The sequence below is a fragment of the Podarcis cretensis genome (genome assembly GCF_951804945.1).
Source record: "Podarcis cretensis genome assembly, chromosome: 11".
Classification (NCBI taxonomy): domain Eukaryota; kingdom Metazoa; phylum Chordata; class Lepidosauria; order Squamata; family Lacertidae; genus Podarcis; species Podarcis cretensis.
The window spans coordinates 48499997-48522729 of record NC_137180.1 but is presented as its reverse complement, the minus strand read 5'-3'; the positions used below and the strand labels follow the sequence as shown (position 1 = coordinate 48522729).

General features: G+C 41.5%; 1 protein-coding gene across 7 annotated transcripts; it reads right to left on the bottom strand.

Moving 5' to 3' along the window:
- Window positions 1-572: 572 nt before the first annotated feature.
- Window positions 573-22693, bottom strand: LOC307226184 (ciliogenesis and planar polarity effector 1-like). 7 transcript variants are annotated; one of them, XM_079994718.1, is made up of 26 exons: window positions 22565-22693; window positions 21623-21703; window positions 20616-20796; window positions 19314-19604; window positions 18471-19199; window positions 17688-17857; window positions 16726-16840; window positions 16274-16354; window positions 13577-13628; window positions 12483-12581; window positions 11986-12084; window positions 11026-11124; window positions 9765-9877; window positions 9429-9624; window positions 8981-9222; window positions 8783-8864; window positions 8024-8182; window positions 7107-7140; window positions 6709-6840; window positions 5933-6098; window positions 4997-5058; window positions 4136-4300; window positions 3417-3514; window positions 3158-3280; window positions 1624-1766; window positions 573-1049 (listed from the first exon to the last, which is right to left on the bottom strand). In XM_079994718.1, exons 2-26 carry the CDS (start codon window positions 21640-21642, stop codon window positions 909-911), a joined length of 3792 nt encoding a protein of 1263 aa, XP_079850844.1. In that variant the 5' UTR covers window positions 21643-21703; window positions 22565-22693; the 3' UTR covers window positions 573-908. The 7 variants fall into 7 exon arrangements, with proteins under 7 accessions (XP_079850844.1, XP_079850843.1, XP_079850848.1 ...); XM_079994717.1 differs by having other exon boundaries at window positions 8981-9225; window positions 22565-22692; XM_079994722.1 differs by lacking the exon at window positions 8024-8182 and having other exon boundaries at window positions 8981-9225.
- Between the last annotated feature and the right edge of the window lie 40 nt (window positions 22694-22733).

Below are 22733 nucleotides of genomic sequence, written 5' to 3'. Positions count from 1 at the left end.
AGGGCTTGCTGATCAGAAGGTTGGTGGTTCGAATCCCGGCGACGGGGTGAGCTCCTGTTGCTCGGTCCCTGCTCCTGCCCACCTAGCGGTTCGAAAGCACGTCAAAGTGCAAGTAGATAAATAGGTACCGCTCTGGCGGGAAGGTAAACGGCGTTTCCGTGCACTGCTCTGGTTCGCCAGAAGCGGCTTAGTCATGCTGGCCACATGACCCGGAAGCTGTACGCCGGCTCCCTCAGCCAACAAAGCAAGATGAGCGTCGCAACCCCAGTCCGCAACTGGACCTAACAGTCAGGGGTCCCTTTACCTAAATGGTCACAGTAGGCCTAACATAGAAGGTGACTATGGACTAGGTGGGCAGCATCAGTCATAGTCTTCAAAGCAACTGAACAACAAAACCTTGTTGCGTCATTCAATTGTAATGGCCTTTGAGGACATACAATAAAGCTGTGACTGTGATTGACCTGCCAGAATCATCTTCTGCAAAAACACCATTTGAAAGTATTAAACAGCAAAAAAATTATTACATTACTACAAACTGCTACTTAAATAATTATAAAACATGATTCAGGATCTTAGGTATGAATTATCTTTTTAATCACTGTGCAACTATGGCTATTTAAATTTTGCTATTTAAATACTGCTTTCAGAAACTATGAATCTTGTCTTCTTTGCCCAATATACCAAACATAAGTATGTTCCAAGAAGCCTAAGTATATGTGGTATTGTACTGGTCTGCATAATTCCGTGATTTTGCTTTTATATGCTAGCTTATTGGTTAGGAAAGAAGTGTTATTTGCTTAGAATTTTGCCATAATATTATGCCATGATGGTCAGCTATCAGATATTTTTCCAAATAATATTGGGCCTACTTTCCTTTTAAAGGGCAGAACATCCAAGAAATTCTGGTTTTATTTTTCTTCCACATTTGCTACCATAGCCTCCACTGCATTCCAGTCAAGCTTACTGAGGATGCTGCTAGTACTTTCAGACACACTGTCCAAGTTATTAAGGCTGGCAATGGAGCAAGCATCTTCATGAGGCAAAGACTCCTGTGGAGATATAAAAGGTAATCAATGACAGGAGTGTGTGAGATACAGCTTAGCGAGCCAGACTAAGCTCCCCAAAGTGCTTTCTTCACCAACTTTATACTGACACCACCAACTGCCAGGATCTCATTTCCCCCCTCTCCTCCTCTACTCTGACTTACAGTCTACCAAATTCCATATTTCCTCTCAGAGGGTGGTCGAAACATTCAAGATAGCCACTCCTTTGGAGCAGCAGCCAGGTCCTGCTTTAACAGCAGGAGAATAATTATTCTGCCTGCCCAGCATTGCTGTCCATAATGCCAGCAAAGACCACCTTATTTGGAGTTTCTGTGAGCTCACACCGTTTCAGCTTCTCTTCCCCCTCTCCCAGAAACCCACCAGGGACAGTAGGGTGGGTGCATCCTATGCTGCCATGATCCCTTCCACCAGTGGCTTGGGCTGGCACCTTCCTCCAGTTATCATGTCTGCATTTTTAGCCAGCAGTGTCGGGTGCATTTGCATAGAAGAGGGGATTAAAACAAAGTGACTGTCCCATATACGCAGAATGAGTAATGGCTAATTATGTTTCCACCCTTGCCTTGAAATGGGAATTAGAACCGCCATACAGTATCCTCTGGATCTCATCAGGAATGCTCCAAACACTCATGACATCGTCTTCACTCTCCTCATTTGTGCGAGTTGTTGTGTCAGTGTCTTGGAACTTTCTCTGCTCATCAGAAGCTGCAAGAGAGCACATTCTTTATTTGCAAGTATTTCTTTCCTTCAGTTATCTCTTGTTAATTGGTGTTCTGGACCTAAATTCTGCAACCTTTATCCCCCTTGCTCCCAAAGTCAGATTTTCCACCTGCTCTAGAATATCTAATATGGGCTACTGAGTCCTCTTATTCATTCTACCCAATTATAACTGTCTTAGAGTCACCCCTGCCATGGTACACTTTGGGGCCTACTGTTCTCTGCTTATAGTTCCAAGTTCACAGAAGAGAGATGCAGCAAAATGAATCTGTTACAAATGGAAAGAATAAAGAGTCTGTAATCAGTGCATGCTAGCGGGACGCAGGTGGCGCTGTGGGTTAAAGCCTCAGCGCCTAGGACTTGCCGATCGAAAGGTCGGCGGTTCGAATCCCTGCGGCGGGGTGCGCTCCCACTGCTCGGTCCCAGCGCCTGCCAACCTAGCAGTTCGAAAGCACCTCCGGGTGCAAGTAGATAAATAGGGACCGCTTACCAGCGGGAAGGTAAACGGCATTTCCGTGTGTGGCTCTGGCTCGCCAGAGCAGCGATGTCACGCTGGCCACGTGACCCGGAAGTGTCTCCGGACAGCGCTGGCCCCTGGCCTCTTAAGTGAGATGGGCGCACAACCCCAGAGTCTGTCAAGACTGGCCCGTACGGGCAGGGGTACCTTTACCTTTACCTTTAATCAGTGCATGCAGTATTACAACTTAACCCTCAACCGTTTACTATTTGAAGCAAGATGTGCTACAAAGCGATGCAATATAAACTTCTCAACACAGCAAACTTTACTGTATTGAACGAAGTCAAAAGCCCTCAATCTCTAATCAAGGGACTGCACCACAAAGCTCTGCTCCCATAGCCTCCTCCATTATGTTGGTCTTGACAGTGATGCCCACTGGACATGCCTCTAAATGGTGTAATTACCAAGTACAAATTTGGCTACTTTGTTACGTTGAAATGGTATTCATCTCAAACATCATTATTTTCCTCAAAGGCTCAGAAGGTTCTGCACAGGCACAAAAAGTGCTTTTGAATTTATCTATTGTTACACCAAGTTCAAGACCCTAGTTACGGCTTGCACAGCTAGTCAAATACAGCAAACATTTTTAAAACTCCTTCAACTGTTGGGAAGTTCACTCGCATTTCCAAGTCTTGGGGAAGCTGTCCAGACCAAGTTCTGGAAAGGCTCCCAACTCCAGCAAACAGCATTGGTAAAGACTTTTCATTATCCAGCTCTTTAGTTAAACCCCTAACCTATGTATTTTGGACTTTTTAAGCTTATAATAAGACAAAAAACTTTCCTTCCAGAAGTTTCAGTGTTCACTGCAGGAAAGCAGAGATGAGCAGCAATGAACAGTGTGAGAACTGGTTCAATAACAAACCTTGACTTTTCAAGTCAAGCCTGTGACTTGACCACTGTTGCAGGTGTCTTCTGCTTTTCCACCACATCTCCCCTTGATGGGATTCTGGTCCCTTTCTTCTGTATGGAGTTTGGGATAGTCGGCCTTGAGCAGAAATGACACAAAATACCCAATTTATGGATCAGGAATTGGAAAGCACAACTATATAACAACCCCCCCCCCCCCGCCCAAATAGTTCAGTGCAATCTGGGCATTGTGGCCATCTCATTTCCATTCTTACCTTTCCTTGGAGTTATGCCACAAGACAGACTGGAAAAGGATCTCGTCTGACTCAAACTACCTTTGGAAGCAACCTTCCTCCTTGCACCGTGGCAACTTCTACAAGGGATATACCATATTTCTATCATAGCAATACTGGTTTCAGAAATAATATACAAAAGTGCATGAAAATGGCTTCTCATAACATTAGCAGGGTCCATGCTGGGGCTAATCATGTAACATTACAATACCATTGTGTCTGTAATGACAACCATGTGCCACCGCCGTGTTTAAATGGTTCATTTTTGCAATGAGGAGTTGGCATAAGGCAGATTTCCAACTACTGAGAAAACCATATCAAACTATTTGGCTTTCTATGCAAGTATTATCTACAGCAAATAACTGATTCCATCATCTTACCAATTCAACTTGAGATGACAGGGATTGAACCTGGGATCTTTACATATAAAGTAGATCCTCTACCACTAAGTTAGGTTCCCTTTTGGCTGTTAGCACTGGAAGTAGCACAGATATCCACAACAATCTCCATTTGCTGAAGAGCAAACTACTAACATGCATATTTGAGTGTGTGTGTGTGCGTAGTTAACTCTAGCCATCCATGCTGCGGTTCTGACCCAGATGGTGGGGGAAGCAGCAGCTAATATTTTTGTCTATTGGCCTCAATTGGTCTTACTTCTGAGCTGGGGAAATTAAAGACATTGGGGAGCTTGTATACTTTACCCTCCAGCGGAAGCAATATGTGGTCTCTTGAAATCATGAGGTGATCTTGTTTTAGATAGTGAGTCAAAGTCACTTGAAGGAAGTTTCACAGTGTCAGACAACAGCTCATGCATCAGAGTGAGGGCTTCAGAGACTCTAATGTTATGATGCTCAGAAAACAAGGCTCTGAAGGGAGTAAAAACAAGATGCCTATTATTTAAGCCTATTACAAGTTTTGTTTCTTTACTGACATTTCGTCTAGTTTAAAGAAGAAAACAGCCTATCTAACATTTGGGGGAAAGCAGAGAGGGATCCAAATTCATCTATGGGCCTTAAACTGTACAACCCTGCTGTATAACTTCCCCAGAGAAACAGTACAGACAGCAATATACAACTTTTAGATGTACCATCTTTCCCCCTTTTCTGAGTCATAAGTTTCTGCCCAAGGCCTTTTTTTCAGCAGATCATCAGGGCTAGAGCTTCATATCCAGGCCTAAGACAATTGTCCTTATGTATTCGATCTTATTTCCGGGCAGGTGACTGAAAGGTCTATATGGAGAAATCCCATGTTTTCTCCCCCACACCAACAGGGCTTTACAGAATGACAGGGCGACATCACAGTTGGGCCCAATGCTTAGGATCCAGCAGCCAGTGGCATTTCTGCCCATCCACACGTCCAGTGAGTGGGCAGAAGGGGAGCTCCATGCCAATAGAGTGACATCAGCTGGTGGCTGCTGGGAAGCTACAGAGGCCAGCAGGGCTGACATAGACACCTCAGCCGGATCCAAACTCCATCCCCTGCCCAGGGTAAAGGGATTGGCAGTCACATACACCAGAACAAAATAAAGGGAAAGGCTGGAATGGCACCGAGTGATAACTTACTTATTTTTTTCACATTTCTTTTTCTGCTGTAATTTAATATCCTGTGTTGTGATTCCAAGTGGCTATACAAGAAAGGTAAACGGTTACTAAAATTATCTTCTCTTTCCAGTCTTCATAATTGGTTACACATTCATCATAAGTGCTTTTTCAGAGCTAGGATTTTGGAACTGTGCCCAAATGGAAAAGTGAGGTGTGGCCACTCGACAAATAAAAACTATGCAACTGGTTGCCTCCGAACATTTCAAGCCAACAAACGTGGTCCACAACTATACTTTCAACTGACACAACCTATGAGAATTTTCAGACAACTGCTGGGGTGGGGTGGGGGTGACTGAATGGGTCAGAGGTCTGGTAAATGCATCTTTGCATGATGGAGTGATGTCTGCTGCCCTTACAGAATCACAGAATTGTAGAGTTGGAAGAGACCCCAGTGGTCATCTAGTCTAAAGCTCGGCATAGACAACCCCCCCTCCCAAATTTGGCTGCATGTTCCCTGTCTTTCTTGGGCTGTAGGAGAAGCTAATCCATACTCAATGCACTGTTCACTCCAACCAGAAAATAAATGAATGGAATGTGTGAAGGACAAAGAGAAAAGAGTATCTCTACTCATTTTGGTCTACCCACTATTGGTATGTTAGGCCACCCTTGGATTAAAGGATCAGGCTATGTGATCAACCCCTCCCCCCACTCCCCACCCCTTCTCATATTTTATCCCACAAATAAATAAGCTTTGATCATTTCTGTATCTGAACCAGCCTCAAATGAATCCAGTTAATTTTAAATCTGTAATAGATTGTACAGAAAAATGTAGAATTTGCAGCGGACGCTGATTAGGGCATTCATATTTGAGAACGACGTCTTAACACATTTTAAAAATGCTTTTCTACATTGAATTGTTACAGCCACATGATCACAATACAATGTAAGTAGTCTTACCATTTTTCTTCTAAAATGAAATGGATTGTGTTCTTTTGCCCTTTGTTCAGCCAGCGTTTGCAGATACTCAGCTAGCCTTTCCTTTCGCTTTCTTTTCATCCAAGTGTGTAACTCTTTTCTCTCCTTTTCTGTTTTACGTGAATGCCCACTCACTACACTGGAGAGGCTGGAATACAGGACAAAACTCAGACATAATTAACACATACTTCAAATAATTAGATGAAACAACATTTAAAAGCATGTAAAAGTAGCATAGCAATATATATGTCTGTTTTGATCTCAAAGGACTACCAAGTTTCCAAAAATATCAAGTACATGGAAAACAAAAGTTAGTCCACAACTCAAATTGGATTTGGACCTCTCTCAAGGTAACACTATTAAATCCACATCCACGGATGGCATGGAGACCATTTTTGGTGTTGCGCTGGCTGGGACATGCGCCCCCCCCCCAAAGTCATGGTCCATCGCTGGATAATGGTGGGGATGGGGTGGGGATGTTGTCCCACAATGCCACCTGACCGGTTAAGGTAAACAGACATCTATCACAAATCTCAGTAAAGGTTTAGCTGTTATTATTTACTTACTGCCTGCCTTCCAGTGAGCTCAATGTGGCATACATGGTTCTACCCTACAAGGTAGGTTAGATATAGATAATGACAGGTCCAAATTCACCCAGTGAACTTTATGGCTGAGTGGAGATTTGAACCTTGATTTTCCAAGGTGTATCCTAACCTCTAACCACTCTACCACAATGTCACAGGTCATGTAGCAATTACCTGGATATTTTTTTTGCTTGTGTTTCTGTGAGACCCAGCTCTGAAGCAGAAATGCCACCCTCAAGTAGAAGGTCGGCAATGATGTCAGAAACACCACTCAAGCCAGTGATCTGCAGAGGATCTTCTGAAAAACTATTTTAAAAAAGCAATTACATTATTGCAAATAGGAAAAATATACCACTTCTAGAAAAAACTAGGGAGTCAAATTTGATGGTACATTAAATGTATAATTGCAATTTCATACCTTTACTTAAACAAACAAAAGCATCTATGGAGACTTTCAATTTGGATCAGGACTTTGGGAGGGCAGGTGTTTTTTAACCCTTCCTCCCAAAGGCTATTTTCCCATGTCCAGTTCTCCAGACAAATCTCCTGTTTCAATATTTTCTCATACATACCTCTCATCCAATTCTTCTGATCTAACATTAATATCTGCAAAAAGAAACAGAATTTATTGACAGCATAGATTGTAGAAGAGAAATGCACCATAAGATACAACCAACATGGGATACTGTACAAATACATTAGGACAGAAATAGGAAAGGTGTGATCCTGTAGATGCTGTTGGATGGTAACTCCCGTCAGCCTAATGTCAGGGATCTTGGGAGTTGCAGTGTTTGGATTTGCTAAGTAGTCATGAATAGTTTATACCTTTGTATTTAGACAGTATTACAGTATTCAGGACAACTACCAAGTTTAGTGTTAAAACCATAGCATAAGTCATCACTAAAAAAGCACTGTGAGGACACTACTCTAAAATAAACCATTAAAGCATTGCAGGGCCAGCCCACATAATTTAAAAAGCCACACTTCAAATGCCTCTCATTAGATGATGAACAGCACAATCCTACAGACCTTAGTGATCCTACAATTATGTTTTACAAGGGCTCAACCATCCATCTGTGGTACAATGCCATTAAGAAAAATGATTTATGCAACGCTCTCATGCCAAGCCTTTGTCTAGCTCTGTAAGGAATAGAGGTAAAACAGGGCACCTCATATGGGGGATTATGGAGGAGTAAATATAATATTCTGCCCATTTCTTTTTAATATGCAAAGATCAGAGAAAGCAGAATGCAGAACAGAGGTAACAGCATAGGAAAGAACAATTTCCCAACCAGGCTCAACTTTACTATCTCACACAGATCCATGCCACTTTCCTCATATATGACTAAATGAAATGGCAAAGTCAGAAATGTCATGGAAGCAGAACTATTCCACATATCATGATGAAATGAGGCTACTATACAAAGAATGCTAACTAAAAATAGTAAGCAGCATGATTATAGAATAATCAACAAGTAGGGAATGGTACCAGAAGATGATTTTTTGATTCTGGGAAGATTAGAAGCTGATGCTGAAGGAGAAGCAGAGGGTGTTTGCAAAGCAATGTAGTTAGTTTGAAATGATTCCGTTCCTAAACTCCTTTCCTCCTCTGTATAATTCTCCACAATCACACGGGTTGAATAGCGCTCTGTTTCAACAAAAGGATAATTGAAGCCAAATGAGTGCACATTGATTTTTAGAAGCAATAAAACACATTTTTACAATATGTTCAGAGGAGCAACCGTGTGAATCTCTTGTAGCAAAAACAGGAAAGGGTCTTGTGACACTTACAAGGGTTTTTAAAAACAAAAATCCAGTGTTAATCATGCTCAGAGTTTACCCATTGAACTTAATGGACTTAAGTCTATTAAACTTACATAGATCTGCTCTGTGTGACTTAGGGTATTATCCAACTACCAAGTTCATTATGGGCATAAGCTTTTGTTGGCAATAGTCTCATTCAGATGCATGAAATGAACCAATACATTTATTAGGTCTTGAAGGTATCATAAGACACTTCCTTATTTTTGCAGTATTTCGATACATTTGGAATATTTTACCCTTTCCCAATGCTCCCTACACTGTTTTATTCATTTCAAAATATTTTATCCAGCAAAACCTCTCCCCATCCATCTCATCCTCACAAACTCCTACCATTCTCACCCTGAGCCCACATCCCTTCCACTCCTGCTGCTGACAATTATTTTCAACTTTCCATAGATCAGCCAGTAGAACCAACAAGACCCACCTTCTTTGGAAACTTTAACACCTGGGGCAAAGAATGAGATGTCATCCTCTCCTGTACCTACATCTTCTACAGTGTCCACAACCTGAAAAAAAGGAGAGAGACCACAAAGCCACACTTGAAACATAAATATTTCTCCAATCTTTAACACAGGCACAAAAAAGTTTTGAGCAGAAGGAAGCATATAAAACATAAACCTACCAGTTTAGTACTGCTAAATTCTTTTTCTATTCTTTCTGCCACGTTCTGTAGGGCCAGTAGCTGCCTATCCATTTCCTGTAGCTTGGCAGAAATGTGCTTTCTGCTCATTTTTCTGGCCAATGGTCCAGTGGAGGAAGCAGTGCTGAAATCCTCGTTCAGGAGGTTCAATGTTAGACGATCACCAGGAATCTCTGTCTCTGCTGGCTTGGGTGGCGCTTGGGGTGATTCCGTTTGAAGAAGATCTCCTTTGTATCAAAAAAGTGGGGGAAATGCTTTTTCATTAACTGCTAGAAACACAATATACAACAATGAACGCTACAGCTTTGCAGGAAGAACTTAAAGTGTGTTTTGAAGGGGTGCACATTCTCAGAGGAATTGTTCAATTAACAACATCAAAAGGATCCGGTTTTAAAAGTGAATATTTTGAAATAAAATGAAAATTGTTCACCTTCTGTCTCAAATTCTTCAGGTGGAATTGTATTGGTAACAGATGCTGCCATGTGATGCAATTTTGCAGAAGCTGGGAATTCAGACTTCATAGGCTGAGTGGCAATGTGTTTTGGAACAGACTCAGAAATATCTGGCATGTTTTTCAGAAGATCACCATCTTCTATATCAATCACATTGATAAACTTCCGTCCAGTCTAAACCGCATCAAAAAGACCAATATTAAATTATTAAATGAAATTAGTGAACGACTCCCCCTTCAGTGGATGCATGAATATAACACACATGTTGTATCTATGTACTGCTGCATTAGCAGCACATATTTCTCATAACTTACCAAATCAGATGTAATATCAGATGAGGATTCCTCATTTCCTGATTCAGCAGGGAAAGTAAGGTTCAAGTACACATCTGGTGGCAATGCCTGGGGAACACTTGCAGGTAAAAGGTCTGTGTGAAGAAAAAGAAACTGCTAAGTCACCATGGGCAGTAAATATCCAGGAATGCTGGAAAATATATTTGGACACAGTAGCAATAGGACTGATAAGAACATTGAAAACCTGAATATCCTATGACAGTAATGTATTTTCCTCCTGTGCTGAGCAGTGGGGGTTAGTTACCATATTGTCTCCCGCATACCACTGGGCATACTGGCTGAGGCTGATGGGAGCTGAAGTCCAACAACACATGAAGAGTCACAGGTTCCCCATCCTTGTACTACAAGTGGGAATGAGCCTCATGCGTCTCTCCCAGAAGAGGGATTCTGGCAGAGTTTACTTGACTGATGGTGCTCATTTCCATCAGAAAAACTTTAATTAGGTTTTCAAGGGCCTAACTGCACTAGATGCAGCAAAAGCCTCATTTGAGCGCTAGTATTTCTTCCTTTTTTTGGTTAAAAGCAACCATAGAGGACCTGTGATTCTGTTTGGAGCAGCAGCCCTGGGGGAGTGGGTTAACCCTTTACCTATCAAGACAAATACAGTGGTACCTCGGTTTAAGAACAGCCCTGTTTACGAACTCCGCAAAACCGGAATCCAAACGGTGGAAGGTGGAAGTACGCCTCGGTTTCAGAACGGATTCGGTTTAAGAATGGACTTCAGGAATGGATTAAGTTCGTAAACCGAGGTACCACTGTAACTGCTTTCAAAGGGAGAAAAGACTGCTTTCAAAGACAGAAAATTAAATGGGAAAGTTAAACCCTCTCCTCCACAAGCACGTTCTCAGTAGAAAACAACAACATGATGTGTGATGGGGAGTCCATTCACTTAATAATAACATATGAAATACAAATACAAAATTTGCTCAAAAGTTTTTTTTCTAAGGTCTTCACAGAAGGCAAAGACTAAATATTAACTTCTTAGCTATCTCTGAAAAACAAATGACAATAAAAGAGGGTACGTAAGTGAAAAACGTGGTTCATCAACATTTCTTTGCCAATAAAAATCAACATGAACTTTATGTCCATATTAACTGGGGGGGGGGCAGTCTCATACTATAAATATATATGGATTCTAAATCAGTAAAATAAAGTTTCTTTTCTAAAGGAAGATACAATGTACACATATAAAAAAATCAACATGGACAGACTGATGGCACACCTGCTACAGACGCAGAAGCAGGAGTGATTGGTTGATTTTTACCAGATTCAGAAACGACTTCTTCCGAGATGGTTTGCATATCCTCAAAAGGTTTAACAACTTGATTGATAAAATAAAGAAAAGTCAAGATGAATCAATAGCAGGAAAACACATTCTATTCTTTATTAAAATACAGGGATTTCTGAGGATATTTTGAATAATTTGGCCTTAGGCGAGCAAGTGAATTACTTGAAAATTAATTTAAGATAAAAAGAAATTAAAAATAACTCTAAAGATACATGGTTGGATCCAGAGGAGTCCCTACAGGGACTGTCAGTTCAACAGATCTGTCTACTCATTTGCCAGTTCTTCCTCCACCCTACAGCAGGGTTGGCTAACCTGTAGGGCATGTCTGACTTCCCAAGCAGTTTCTGGTGTTCTTCAATTTATCTTATTAAAAGGCAATGCTGAGAAACTTTTCAAAAATTATTTTTCACCAGCACGTGGCGCTGTTGAACACCACACCTAATAGGCTGAACCCCATCCTCAGATCTCATAAGCAAGGAGGGGACATTATAGCACCACATTTTATTTTTCCAAAGGGCCCTTCTCCCTCTGGTGTGGAAACTTGGCTACTGTGACAACAGGATGCTGGACTAGATGGGCCACTGGTCTGATCCAGCAGGTTAGTCTTGCATTCCGGAGTTCCTGTTTCCTCTCCTTCTAACAACAGCACCACAGATTTGTGCATGCACTGACATATGGTCCTTGGAGGGGCAGCAAACAATGTGGCCCATCTTCAAAAAAGGTTAGTTCCTTGCAACACCTCCCACACTATTCTCCAACACCCAGAGCAAATTTTTAGTCATCCCAGGAGACTTTGGGAAAAGTGGAACCCACCCAGAATGAACACATTTGAAAAACAAACAAGCAAGCAAAAAACCCCAACATTTCATACAAACAGACTGAAAGAAAGCACACCTGTTACAGACGCAGAAGCAGTGGTGATTGGTTGATTTTTATCAGGTTCAGAAACTATTTCATCTGAGACAGTTTGTACATCTTGATGTGATTTATTAACTTGATTGGTAAGAAAAAAGTAAAATCAAGATCAATCAAGTAAGAAAAAAGTAAAATCAAGATCAATCAACAGAAAGGCAAAACAAAACATTGTTACTTATTGAAGGAGGATTATTTCTGGTGGAAGGATCGAAGGACTTGGTCTGACGAGGACAAATTTCATACACAATGCTTAACATTGCAAAAATGATTGATTGCTATTTCTTCCACAATTCTTAGGCTGTAATCCTAAACACACCCAGAAGTCACACTGAACTCAATGTGACTTAGTTCTGAGTAGACATGCATAGGATTATGCTGCTAGGAGATATTCTAATATAAATTAACTTAGAGGAAAGCAATTTAGCTGCAAATGCTAAAAAAGCAACAACATAACAATTTCCGGGAGGTTATTTTACCAGGATCTGTATTTGTAGAGGCATCTTGAAGATCTGCAATTCTTTTTCTTACAGAAGCTAAGTAATGTAGTCCTGCTGAAGAAATAACTGCCTCCGGGTCTAAGAGGGAGGAATACATAATTACTATCCACATCAAAATTAGTAGGGGAAAAAAACTATTTCAATAGCTTTTGCTAATTTCATTGTCTCAGCTGTACAATTAAAAATGAAGAAAACATAAAATTATATTTAATAATGATTAGAGAAACATTTTTGCATATGTAGGTGCGTTAGGTGAATCCTGCTCTTATATCCATTATAAATTTAATCATATTTCTACAGATAGGAAACTGATGCCAGGAAATAGTGGTTTATTTCAAAATGAATCCACAAAAGCAGTGAATGCATGTAAAGTTATGACTGCCAATTCATTCCAAAGTTCTTTGTATCTACTGGATCATGCTAAATATCACTGTCATTCAAGATGAATACCACAGGTTGTTTTCCATCTTACTCCTATTCAGAGCAGGCCAATAGAAATTACCGCATTTTTGCTCTATAAGACGCACCAGACCTAGTTTTTTGGAAGCGGAAAACAAGGAGAAAAAAATTCTGAATCCCATAAGCCAGGACAGCCAGTGGGATCGCTGCGCTACGATCCCGCTGGCTGTCCTGGCTTCTTGCTTAGCCGCGTGCAGCCTCTCCCAGGCAAGGGGAGCCTTCATCCCCTGCCTGGGAGAGGCTGCATGCGGCTAAGGCTCCCCAAAGAGCCGCACTCCCTTTAAAGAGCGTGCAGAGTGTGTGTGCGGCTCTTGGGGGCTTTTCCCCGAGGAGGGAAAAGGGCAGTCCTTCCACGCGGCGCTTTAAAGGGAGCACTGAGCAGAGCCTCCCGCCTGCATTCGCTCCATAAGACACACACACATTTCCCCTTACTTTTTACGAGGAGAAAAGTGCGTCTTATAGAGCGAAAAATACGGTAACAGGTATGACTAAATTCATTTATTTCAATGGATCTACTCTAAGTAGGACTTAATTGGATACAACCTCATATTTCAATAGAATGGACAGGTCATAACTGGATCTTCCATTTTTAACAGTTTTGTTGAAATACTCACTCAGTAAGGAGCCACCATCATTGAGGTCATAGCTGAATTCTGTTTGATTATCCTGACAGAAGAATAAATATGATTAAATTCATATAGGTTCAACTGCTGCTAACATATTTCAAGATACTAATATTATTTCAATACAGTATGCTTAAATAAGAAACAGATAAGTGTGCAACTCCTTTTGATTAAGAGATCATACATAACTTTCTATAACTTTCTTACAAATTATTATTTTAAATTCGATTTGCTTCTGTGATTCCCATCATCGTTTTAAAATATACCTAGGAAGCATTTGAGGGAGGGAAATTAAATAGGTTTTGTTCTGATTAGTCCATCCTATCTGGAAGATCTACTGGATACACAATTGAAAAAATATGTATGTTAACATTGCTTACTTCATAGAGTCTTATAATTGTTCTGCCAGAGTATAATAATAATAATTTTATTATTTATACCCTGCTCATCTGGCTGGGTTTCCCAGCTGGGCTGTTCTGTTGGCTGAGCTGTTTTGTCTATATGCCTTCCCTTTTTCTTTATCCAGAGTTAACTTTAACAGGTCGGCATCCAAGTTTGTCTCCTACTCAGAATAGGCAGGAACATGTGGGGCTACCTTTGAAGGTGACCCGGAAACTACAACTAATCCAGAATGTGGCAGCTGGACTGATGACTGGGAGTGGCCACCAAGACCACACAGCACCGGTCCTGAAAGACCTACATTGGCTCCCAGTACGTTTCCAAGCACAATTCAAAGTGCTGGTGTTGACCTTTAAAGCCCTAAATGGCCTTGGCCCAGTATACCTGAAGGAGCGTCTCCACCCCCATCATTCAGCCCGGACACTGAGATCCAGCTCCGAGGGCCTTCTGGCAGTTCCCTCCCTGCGAGAAGTAAGGTTACAGGGAACCAGGCAGAGGGCCTTCTTGGTAGTGGCACCTGGCCTGTGGAACGCCCTCCCAGCAGATGTGAAGGAAATAAACAACTACAGTGGTGCCTCGCAAGACGAAAAGAATCCGTTCCGCGATTCTCTTCGTCTAGCGGTTTTTTCATCTTGCGAAGCAAGCCCATTGACGGCTTAGCGGATTAGCGCTATTAGCGGCTTAGCGGCTTATCAGCTTAGCGGATCAGCTGATAAGCGGCTTAGCGGCTTAGAAAAAGGGGGGGGAGGAAAAAAAAGTCGGAAAAACTCGCAAGACATTTCGTCTTGCAAAGCAAGCCCATAGAGAAATTCGTTTTGCGAAGCACCTCCAAAATGGAAAACCCTTTCGTCTAGCAGGTTTTTCGTCTTGCGAGGCGTTCGTCTTGCGGGGCACCACTGTATCTGACTTTTAGAAGACATCTGAAGGCAGCCCTGCTTAGGGAAGTTGTTAATGTTTGATGTTTTATCGTGTTTTTAATATTCTGTTGGGAGCTGCCCAGAGTGGCTGGGGAAACCCAGCCAGATGGGCGGGGTATAAATAATAATTATATTATTATTATTATTATTATTATTATTATTATTATTATTATTATTATTATTATTATTTCTTGGTTCTGGAGGCGCTACCCCTGCTTCCTTTTCTGCCCTGCCCAGGATCAGACCTATTATCATATCAGTGTCATTTCTGCTCAGAATTTAGCTGCTCTTTTCTCACTATGAGACTCTATACAGTGGTGCCTCGCAAGACGAAATTAATTCGTTCCGCAAGTTTTTTCTTCTTGCGAGTTTTTCGTCTTGCGAAGCACGGTTTCCCATAGGAATGCATTGAAAATTAATCAATGCGTTCCTATGGAAACCGCCTTCAGACCAGGTCCGGGGACAGTCTGTCCCCCAACCTCTTCTGAAGGCTGGGAGGGGGGGGGGGACAAGAGCTTTTCTTCCCACCGCCAGCCTTCAGAAGGCTGTTCTGAAGGCTGCCGGGGGGAAGAAAAGCCCTTCTCCCCACCTCCTGCCCCGCAAGCTCCGGGGACAGGAGGGCTTTGCTGCCGCCCGCCAGCATTTTAAAAGCCCCCAGGACAGCAAAGACTTTCGCCCACCGGCTGCCTTCAGAAGACCTCCGCTGTCCCGGGGGCTTTTAAAATGCTGGCGGGCGGCAGCAAAGCCTTCGCTGCCGCCCGCCAGCATTTTAAAATCGCCCCGGGACAGCGGAGGTCTTCTGAAGGCAGGCGGTGGGCGAAAGTCTTTGCTCCCCCCCGCCTGCCTTCAAAAGCCGTCCGGGATAGCGGAGAAATGCGCTGCACTTCTCCGCTATCCCGGGAAGGCAGGCGGGGGGGAGCAAAGACTTTTGCCCCCCGCCGGCCTTCAGAAGAGGTCCAGGACCTCTTCTGAAGGCCGGCGGTGGGCGAAAGTCTTTGCTCCCGACGGCCAGCATTTTAAAAGCGGTCCGGGATAGCGGGAAAGCGCAGCGCGCGCCTCCCTGCTATCCCGAAACGCTTTTCAAATGCTGGCGGTGGGGATCAAAGCCTTTCGGCCCCCGCCGGCCTTCCTGGACCTCTTCTGAAGGCCGGAGGGGGGTGAAAGGCTTTGATCCCCACCGCCAGCATTTAAAAGAGGTCCCCGGAGATTTCCCGGGGAAAGCAAGCCCATAGGGAAATTCGTCTTGCGGAACGACTCAAAAACGGAAAACTCTTTCGTCTTGCGAGTTTTTCGTTTTGCGAGGCGTTCGTCTTGCGAGGCACCACTGTACTTAATCTGTATAGTTTTTTGTGTTGCTGTTGTTGTTGTTAACCTTTTCACTAGCTGCACATATCTCTTGTTCTCCCTTCATCTGCTCCACAGCCGTTATTGGCAGGACAATGTCACCTGAAACCTAAGGAAAAGAAATGCAGACATGTTCACATGGGTGGTAGCTCAGGCAGACCTATTTACTGAGCATTTGTGCTGATTTGTTAGCAGGGAGGTTATATGACAATAAGCTTTGAACCTGGTTTCCTCACAGGGTCTTCATCCCACACTTTTCAATGAATTTTCTCGTTACTTTCCTAACCACAAAAAGCCTGTTTCTTTTTTATAGTGGATTTGTTGCGCTAGGGCAGAAGAGCATTTCAATTGTGCAAATCTAAATCTCCCACTATGTGCTTGAATCCCTCTTGCTGAATACCGACAGCTTGGAAGTGCTCATTAAAGCAAATAAGACAGTCAACAAGATAATTATGAGTCAGAATTGCTGTATCACTATACCTTTGCTTGCTCGACAATATCAGCTGAAACAACGGAGCCATCTTGTTGAAAAGTCACAGTTGCTTTCTTCCTTTCTTGCTTTTCTTTGATCTGTTTCTTGACACGCCTCCTCTGCCTATTATTACATTAGCATTTCAACAACATTCTGATAATTCTCTCTTTGTATTTAGGCAAATAGCAAAGTCCATCAACTGAGCAACCTAGGGATGGCACTAGTATTAAGGGACTCGCAGAAAATACAAATACCACCTGGTAAGCCTCTTTATATGTCCAAGTGTTCCCTGAGATGGACTCATCTGAAAACAGCAGCAGGCAGCTGGGAAGTGGCTGTTTTATTTACTTTTACCACTTAATACCACAGTACAACAGAGATACAAATAATTAATTTTGTGTCTCAGGAGCATGTTTAAAAAAAGGAAGCAAAAATGGGCAAGTTATACACACTCAAATGACCATGAAACTGGAGCACAATACCCTGCCTGCCTCACCCTGTGGTGTTTTGCACGGTAAATTGTGCCTATGGAGGTTTCAATATTTGATAGGAGAATTACTGTGAGTAGTTCCTCTCCAGGCTCATTAGGGATCAGAGACAATTCCCACACTTTTAAGAAGCAGGGAACTTGTGGGGCTGAAGCCTCCTTCTTTAAAACAAAACATGTAAAATAACAAAAGAGAAACAAGACTGATGCTTAAGCTTGGTGGGCTAAAAGGAACAAGAGACAGCAAACCAGAGTTTATGAAGTTTCTGTGGATCCTAATCCAGACTAAAGCTTGCTATCTTGCCTCTGATTTTGCAGAAGAAACCCCTGTTTCTGAACCACTATAACTAGAAGGGATAAATTATATGTGTTTTGTAATTTATTATCAGCCCATAGTCACTGCCTTTTTTTTACGTTAAGTTCACCAAAACTGATATGATCACATTTAGATAGATTGGTATGATCAGTACTATTTGTTCTTACCTTTTTTTATTATTCATATCTTGTCTCACTTCACGCGGTTTAAAGTTAGCTTTTAATAACTGAATCTTTTCAGGATGGTCTTTAACCCCAATGTGGGGGACTTGGACAACCTGGCGGCTTTGCTCAAATGCAATGAGATTCTGAAGTGGGATGAGTTTTGGCGTTTGAAACTGTTTAGGAAAGAAAGCAGAATTTGATAATTATGTGAATAATGTATTTTTCCCAAATTGGATGATGACTTTGAAAAGCAAAAGAGGTCAGACTCTGATAATACTGAAAGACGTTCAAATTCCACTAATGTAAATGAAAACAACAATCAAAGGAAGGAGGAATGTTTATTAAGACATACTTAATTCTTATGCATACTTAATTCTTTTAAAGCAGAGATGGAGACTCTGTGCCCCTCCAGATGTTGCTGGATTCCAGCTCCCATCAGTCACAGCCAACATGGTCATTGCTCAAGGATAATGGGAGTCAAAGTCAGCGACATCTAGAGGGCTACCAATTCCCCATCCCTGTTTTAAAGGAAAGGTTAAATTATTTAACTAAAATATTTGTTATTTCTTAAGTTGATATCCTCCAAAGGATGCCCAGCAGCAAACAGTTCACTAATAAAAATACAAATGAAAATAAAAAACATAACATCGAAAACCAACAAAACATATAAAACATCTGAAGCAAATTTCAGAGTGGATATAACCAAATCATGTGTCTAGACAGGCTGATCAAAACACAAAAATTTTCAAAAGATATCTTTATGCATGCTTATATAGAATCAATTACCTTGGTGAGTGGAGGTAAATTAGTGTAAAGCAATGGCATTCCTGTCTGCGAAAAGGGGTCTATGGAATCAAAGTTCTTTTCCGAAAGTTTAGCAGGCGGCATAGTGGATGGATGCTTGTATTGTGAGTAGGGCTTCAGATAAAGCAAAGGAATTGGTGCAAAATTTTGGTAAGTTTTATGCAAGGGAATCCCATTGTCAACCAGTGGCTTCTCTGCCTTTAGATGTGCATGAAGGTGTTGAGAAGGCGCCATATTTTCTTTTTTCTCATATTCATCCAAATTAACATGGTTGGAATGACCCTTATTTACAGTTTCTAACCAACGGCCTGCCTGATCATAGTTGTTCAAATTTATGTGTTCTGTTGTTCCTTTGTACTCTGGCATCTGTACACCTTGAGGACTCTTCACCAGAGGAGGAGGTACACCCCAGGCTTCTCTTTGTTTTGGGAATGGTCCATTGAAAACTTTTGGGGTTTTTACTGGGCAGATATTGAGCGGCTGGAACTGAAAGTCAGGTTTAAGTTTAAGCAAAGGAAGCCCACTTGCATTATTTAAGGGTTTTGAAACTGGAATAAGCTTAGGTATCTTCTCAGCATTTAGGGAAACGGATAATAAAGGTAATGGTCTGGCTGGAACCTGATGAAGCAAGTTTTGAAATGGTGGAATCTGGCTTGTTCCATTGGTCTGGCCCTCTGGTAAGCTTGAAGAATCACTGATGTGCAGTGGATTCTAAATGAGAGAAAAATATACTGTCACAAGGTGAAGAGACATTGGCTTAATGTAGTAGATGAAGACCCTAAATGAATTATAACTTTACATTTAAAAGGGCAACTCTCTACTTACTGAAGTATCTCCATTATGACTTTGATAATGCAAGCTGTTTTTCTCCTGAGAACTGGTGTTTTTCTTAGTGACATCACTACTGTTTTCTAGAGTTGTCATCTCTTTTACTGGCAAGTCATACGTTACAAGTTTTGGAGGAGTCCTATTGACATCAGTGCTGCCAGTGTTTGAAGCCTGGTTTCTTCCCAACTGAAAGGACTGTGATTGTTGCATCTGCTGTGACATATTTGGCAAGTTGGCAAATGATGATCCTACTACTTGCATGAGACTCATAAAGTTGATCTGCTGCAGCTAGAATATAAACCGAAATCATGACAAAAAAACCCCTACGAATTCATAATATTCTTATTCTATTGCACTGACTCAGCAAAGTGCAGTTATCTAGGAAGGCAAAAGTTTCTATATTTTAGTGAAATAATACCAGCTGAATAATACCAAGCATTCTGCTCAGGAACATCATATTTCACAAGCACAATTTTGTCCTGTGCAATTATTGCAAGTAATTTATTGTAGATGCAGAATTTTCACCAATATATGAATAAATGAAACAGTACACAGTCTTGCTCAACAGGTCATCTCAAGTCACATCAGACTCCCACACTGCTCAAAAACGCCTCCTTCATGTGCATAGTTAAACCTCAGTTGTCAAACATAATCCGTTCTGGATGCCCCTTCGGCTTCCAAAACATTCAACAACTGAGGCGTCACTTCCGATTGGTTGCAAGAGCTTCTTGCACTCAAGCGGAAGCCCCGTCGGACGTTCGACTTCTGAAAAATGTTTGAAAACCAGAGCATTTACATCCAGGCTTTTGGCATTCGGGAGCCGAAATGTTCCAAAACCTCAGGAGCCAAGGTCTGACTGTACTTAAAGTGTGGATTGTACCCATTCGCCCCACTCCCAAGAGGGCTGCCACCAGCTCTAACCCAACCTCTTAACATTCAGCAGAGCACTGGAAAGAAGTTCCTATGTGCATAAAGCTGAAAGTGCCTACAGGGAACCCTGATCTCATAGGATTCATGCAAATGCACAAAGCACAGGCAAGTATTGCAAGGACAGTAGCCACAGTCCCCCTCCCTGCATTAAACAAATATGTGGGGAGGCGAGTATTTGAACCCCCATCTGTGTCTGCCCCAGAAGCTGCCCGAGTACCATATGTAACCCACTCTGAGGAACAACCTGATGAATTAGTGAATCGTACACAAACAAACAAGGAACTTCTTCTGCTATAAGTGTTTCGGACATGTCCCCCAGAAGAATTCTAGCAGGATCTGGAGCACTTTTTCATAATGAATATTTTTTACCTGAACCAATTTAAACATTTCATCTTGCAGCATTTGCCTAACAGCATCTGAAACGTTCGGTGGTTGTTCCGTCGGTAAAGTAGTGTTAACTTCTTCGTTCTTTGGAACAAGAGGACTACTTGGAGGAACACTTGACACTGCAGTGAAAGAAGCCCGTTCATCTGAGACCGCAAGCTGTACGCTGCAGAAGCAGAGGGGAAATATACCTGAGGCAAACTAACTTGTAAAATACCTAGATTCTGATCACTTCACATAAATACTCCTAATCTGATATATTGTTTGCCCCCCAATCTTTCTACTGCTGGAGACAGTAACTTTGGCCATTTAGAGGAATATAAAGATGTGACTAAGAGTTTTGTTTTGTCTGACAGCTTGTCATTTGCATACTTAACACAGTAGACTAGGAAATATTTTTAGTGATTTTTCTCATTAACAATTAGAAATGTGCTTATAAATATACAATCAATATGTCATACCATGCTGTCTTTTACGGGCTCAAAATGGCTAATAGTTTTTTCTTTAAAGCATATTATCTACAAAATTGCTACTTTAATCAACCACTGTGAAAAAGACAGAAAAAGTAGGCTGTACTTAAGATACTTGATCCTTAATGCTGATAAGACATGAGATGTTAAATGAGTATTGACACAAGGAAATGGAGTTCAATTTGGAATTTAGTACTGGTAGTACCTACTAGAATACCTAGCAGTTCCTTAAACATCTACCAACCTAAAATCAAGCAGATAGTGCCTGTTTAGAATGTGTGGCCTGGGAGACTCAATCCCCTGCCTTAAGTGCCACTGACATTGAAAAGCAGGTTATCTGACTGAACCCTTATGAATCCAGGCTCAAAAGTAAATTGAATTGCTTAGCCACTACCTGTATGCAGTACCAGACAATGGGTTGCAAAACGTATGAAGCAGCCAACGTATCTTTAATTATAACTTCAACTTGTGACAGATGACCTTATGCTCAATATTTAAAAAGAGCTTCTTAGTTTCTTTTACCTAGTAGTTTCTGACTTCATTTCAGGGCAAAATGAGCATGGAGTGTTACTGGGAGTTGTCTCGCATTTTGTATGGTAAATACTGTAAAGAGAGAAAATATATCAGGATTTTTTCATCACGTTAGGTATCTTGATTTGAATGCATGTCAATTATTTTAAGAGAAGTTATACTTCTTTATTCCTTTGATCCTACTTAAAACAGAATCGGCCAATTCAGAGGGTGCTTGCTGGCCCCACATATTCAAGTGGGGGTGGAATGTCTGTATTATGTCATATGCTCATAAAAGCTGGCCTGCTTTGTTGGATCAAATGAAGTAGTTCTGTTCAGACTAGTGCAACTGATTTTCTCCTCCATCTTTTCCCTCTGTGCACTCCCTAATTCTCTTCTAGGTTGCCACCCACTCCACTGCCAAAGCTCTGAAAACAATTTTGGGAGAGACACAGGGAGAGGAAGTTCCGTTGGCAGAGTGGAAGTCCTTGCACAAACAGAAGGACTGCAACTTTCACTGCAACATCTGAAGGAAAGTGACACAGTATGGTGTCCCAGGAAATAGAATTACTGAAAGTTCTAATAAAATCAGAGGAAGGGGTAGAGGAGGGAAGGGAATCTCCAAGAGATACAGTTCTTTGTACACATTAACTGGTTTTTTTTTGGACTGGGGCCCTTGCAAACAAGGAAGTGACCAATGGCCAAGATACCAAAGCAAAGAGGTGTCTTTTGAGCACCCTTCCAATAATTTTTGTGCTAGGTTGTTTTTTCAAAAAATCAAGTTTAGATTCATGTAAATCTGCAGGAGTCTGATAAAACTAAACTGCACTTTTAAGTAGTACATTCTTTCTTTGATGACAAATTTAATGTCAGGTATCTAAACTTCCATTAAACTAGAAAATAGTTAAAGCACAATTTTATTTTATTTTAAATTAAGGATATAATTTCTCTCACTTATCCAGCTTGGTAAATTTTTCCTCCAATGTTTCTGTCAATGGATCTTCTTGTGGATATTCAACATCTGATGCAGATGGCTGCTGTAATTTTAAAAAAGGCTTTTAAGTGCATTTGAGCATGTTAGCATGCAATTGTCTCACAGAAACACCTTATTTAAATCTATATA